Below are 3234 nucleotides of genomic sequence, written 5' to 3' on the forward strand. Positions count from 1 at the left end.
GTCAAACAATTTAGTTAGATCAACAAAAGCCATATATGCACTCTATGTTCTCGAGATTTTTCTTGGAGTTGACGGACAGCGAATATCATATCAGTGGTTGAGCGTCCTGATTTAAAACCGCACAGTGATTCAGGGTATACATCTTCAGCTATTCTGAGCAGTCTTGATAGAAGTATTCTTGCCAGTAATTTTCCTGTCACACTGAGAAGGGAGATACCGCGGTAGTTGTTGCAGTCACCTCTCTCTTCCTTGTTCTTGTAGAGTGTAGAGATCTTAGCCTCCTTGAAAGCTTGGATGACTGACTTCGTAGCCCAGCTGTTAAATATGAGTATACGTGTTTGCTTGAATAACAAGTCTGGTCCCACTTTGAGAAGTTTGGGGTGTTTGCATCCATGCCGGCAGCTTTACCCAAGTGCAGGTCTTTGATGAATATAACAACTTTGTCAAGGTCAGGCGGCTCGTCTAGGTCTAATCTGACTCGTAAACCAGGCATTCTGTCTATAAACTCTCTGTCAGCATTTCCTTCGGAACCATAAAGTTCACTGTAGTGTTCAATCCATTTGTCTAGCTTTGCATCTCTATCCTCAATAACTGCCCCATCTTTCTTTTTCAAAACTCTTCCATTTTGTTTTGTTGGCCCCGTAGCCACTTTAATAGCCCTGAACATCTCCTTTATGTTACCAGAGTCTTTGGCTACTTTGATGCTGGTGCAGAAAGAGTCCCAGTAAGTCTGCACTCACAGTCTCACGGTCCTCTGAGCTTCACTTTTTGCTGAGTGGTAGTCAGCGAAGGTTTGTCTTGTAGCCCGGGATTGGTACTTCAACATGGCAGCTCGTTTCCTGTCAAGAGCAGGTTCTAGGAGTTCACGAGATTGGCTATACCAGTCAGGATCTTGCCTTTTTTTCAGACCAAAGGCCTCTGAACCCGCATTGTGGATCGAAGAGCTTAGTTGCTCCCAGTGTTCTTCAGGGGATGTGTGAGTATTGATAGCAGCTATCTTCTTATCAAGTGATTGATGATAACACTTCTGAAGCTTTTGGTTCCGCAAGTTTGACACATCTATCTTCTTTGATGCCTTGATTTGATTATGGTATGTTCTTGGCTCAAGACGCAGCTTTGACACCACAAGGTTGTGGTCAGAGTCGCAGTCAGCGCTGTGGTACAATCGTGTGTTGAGAAATTCTTCTTTATGCTTAGATCTGGTGATCACGAAGTCAAGTTGATGCCATGTCTTTGAACGAGGATGACACCATGACACTTTTCTGTGCGGCTTCCCCGGAAATAGGGTGCTGGTGACAACCAGGTTGTTTTTGCAGCATAGTTGTATTAGACGCTGTCCATTCTCAACACCAAAGTGTCCAATGCATTTGGGCCAGCTAAAATCATCCTCAACAATCCTTGCGTTGAAATCACCTAGAAGAATTACTCTTTCCCAGATGAAGGCTTTGCGGATGGTGTCTTCCAGGGTGTGGTAAAAGCAGTCTTTATCATCAGAGCTTGCAGCTAAAGTTGGGGCATAAGCATTGACAGTGAAGATTGTACCTTGCTTGGTGTTGACTTTGAGCACTGATATGCGATCATTGACACCAGAGGGTGTTTGTGAGCTACAGAGCGGTCGGTTGGATATCGCAAAGCCAGTACCATAGATTCTTGATTCCTCAGGTGGTCTGCCAATCCAGAAGAAGGTATAGTTTGCCTCTTTGATTGTACAAGTGCCGGCTAGGCGTGTTTCCTGCAATTCAACAATGTCCACACCACGGCGAGAGAGCTCCAAATCTATGGTAGCTGTATTTTTAGGTGTTAGAATAGAATAAATTTTGTGTATTGAAATAACAAGGTAAACTTAAAAACTAAAAAGGTAGTCAAATTTTCTTTGACCCAGTTATTACTTCTCACACTTACTGAAATGATTTTGTTTTCAAAGTACATAGATCTTTATGAGAAAAAAAGCAAGGTAGTTAAGATTAATGATATATTTTGTGAAAAATAGTTTATTGGTGGGGTGAAATTTATTTTCAAGATTTTATTTTAACAATACTCTGTATGTTTATATAAAAGTCTGATACCATTTGGTAAGAATTCTTTAAGTTAGAAAAACAGTTGCTTGTTTTACAATTCAGTTTTAAAGATGCATTTGGGAACTTGCCAAAAAGCATAAACCAAACATAAATATACTTTATTAGACAAATTTCAATGAAAAGAATTTTTGAGTTTTTATAAATAAGAATATGAAGCTTTACTTATAATATTTACTAGCTGAATGCCTGACGTCGTACAGGTCTTAAAACAGCTTATAAGCAGTTGTAGGTAGCATAGTTACCTGCCAACTGCGTTAGTTTGAGTAAGATTTGGCGTAAGTGGTAGGTAAGTTTGGCCAACGTAGTAAGTAGTTTGGCCAACCTACGCCAATGGTTAGTTTGAGTAAGCTAGTATCCCTATTACTAAACTTACTAAAACTAGCCATGAGAGCCATAAGAATATGTTTTGCGGTAATTCGGGGCGGTATGCATATTTTCACACACATAGTGACATAAATCGCCTAAAAATCTGTCAATATCAAGTAACCCAATGGTTTAGCATATTGTCTGGGAAATGGGAAGTTCCAAAATCTTCAACGGTACAAATTTTCTATTCCAAGAATTTAATAGCTATAACTGTACAAACATACACATAAACACGCACACATAGCTTACTTACCAACCTTTTCATAATGAATTTGATTCCTATGATGGACGAGTTTGCTTTGACCCATCTGCAGAAAACCATTGATCGCAAATCTCAGTTACAGCAATGCCTATTACTGTTTGCTGATGATAAACTAAAGTTAAACAAAACTGATTACTTTAACTCCTACTTAACCAATGCTTGTAAAACCTAGCATTAGTTCTGTTTTTGCTGTAAGAGGAGATGATTGCAAGACAATTAACCTACCAATTCCATTTTCATCCATTTCATTGAGTTTGAAACCTAATCACAAAATAGGTTAAAGTTGGCACTGTTTTAAAAAACCTAAGTTATTTAAACAAAACAGTAGAAGTAGCCCATACTACTCCCATTGTACTCCCATATTGAGAAATCCATGAGTTACAACACTGTTCTTTCTCTTAGTCAGCTATCATACGGTTCAAATTTATTGGAATGAAACTTACTAATGTCTGTATAACTTTATTGTTAGTGGTAGTCATTAACAAGTGATGTTTGCTATTACATGCCAAAAAAGAAAAAATGAAAAGA

General features: G+C 38.8%; 1 protein-coding gene across 1 annotated transcript; it reads right to left on the reverse strand.

Moving 5' to 3' along the window:
* Positions 1 to 736: 736 nt before the first annotated feature.
* On the reverse strand, positions 737 to 2950 carry LOC137388345 (craniofacial development protein 2-like). Its single transcript, XM_068074831.1, has 2 exons — positions 2932 to 2950; positions 737 to 1785 (listed from the first exon to the last, which is right to left on the reverse strand). Exons 1-2 carry the CDS (start codon positions 2948 to 2950, stop codon positions 737 to 739), a joined length of 1068 nt encoding a protein of 355 aa, XP_067930932.1.
* Between the last annotated feature and the right edge of the window lie 284 nt (positions 2951 to 3234).

The sequence above is a fragment of the Watersipora subatra genome, chromosome 2, assembly GCF_963576615.1.
Source record: "Watersipora subatra chromosome 2, tzWatSuba1.1, whole genome shotgun sequence".
Taxonomy (NCBI): domain Eukaryota; kingdom Metazoa; phylum Bryozoa; class Gymnolaemata; order Cheilostomatida; family Watersiporidae; genus Watersipora; species Watersipora subatra.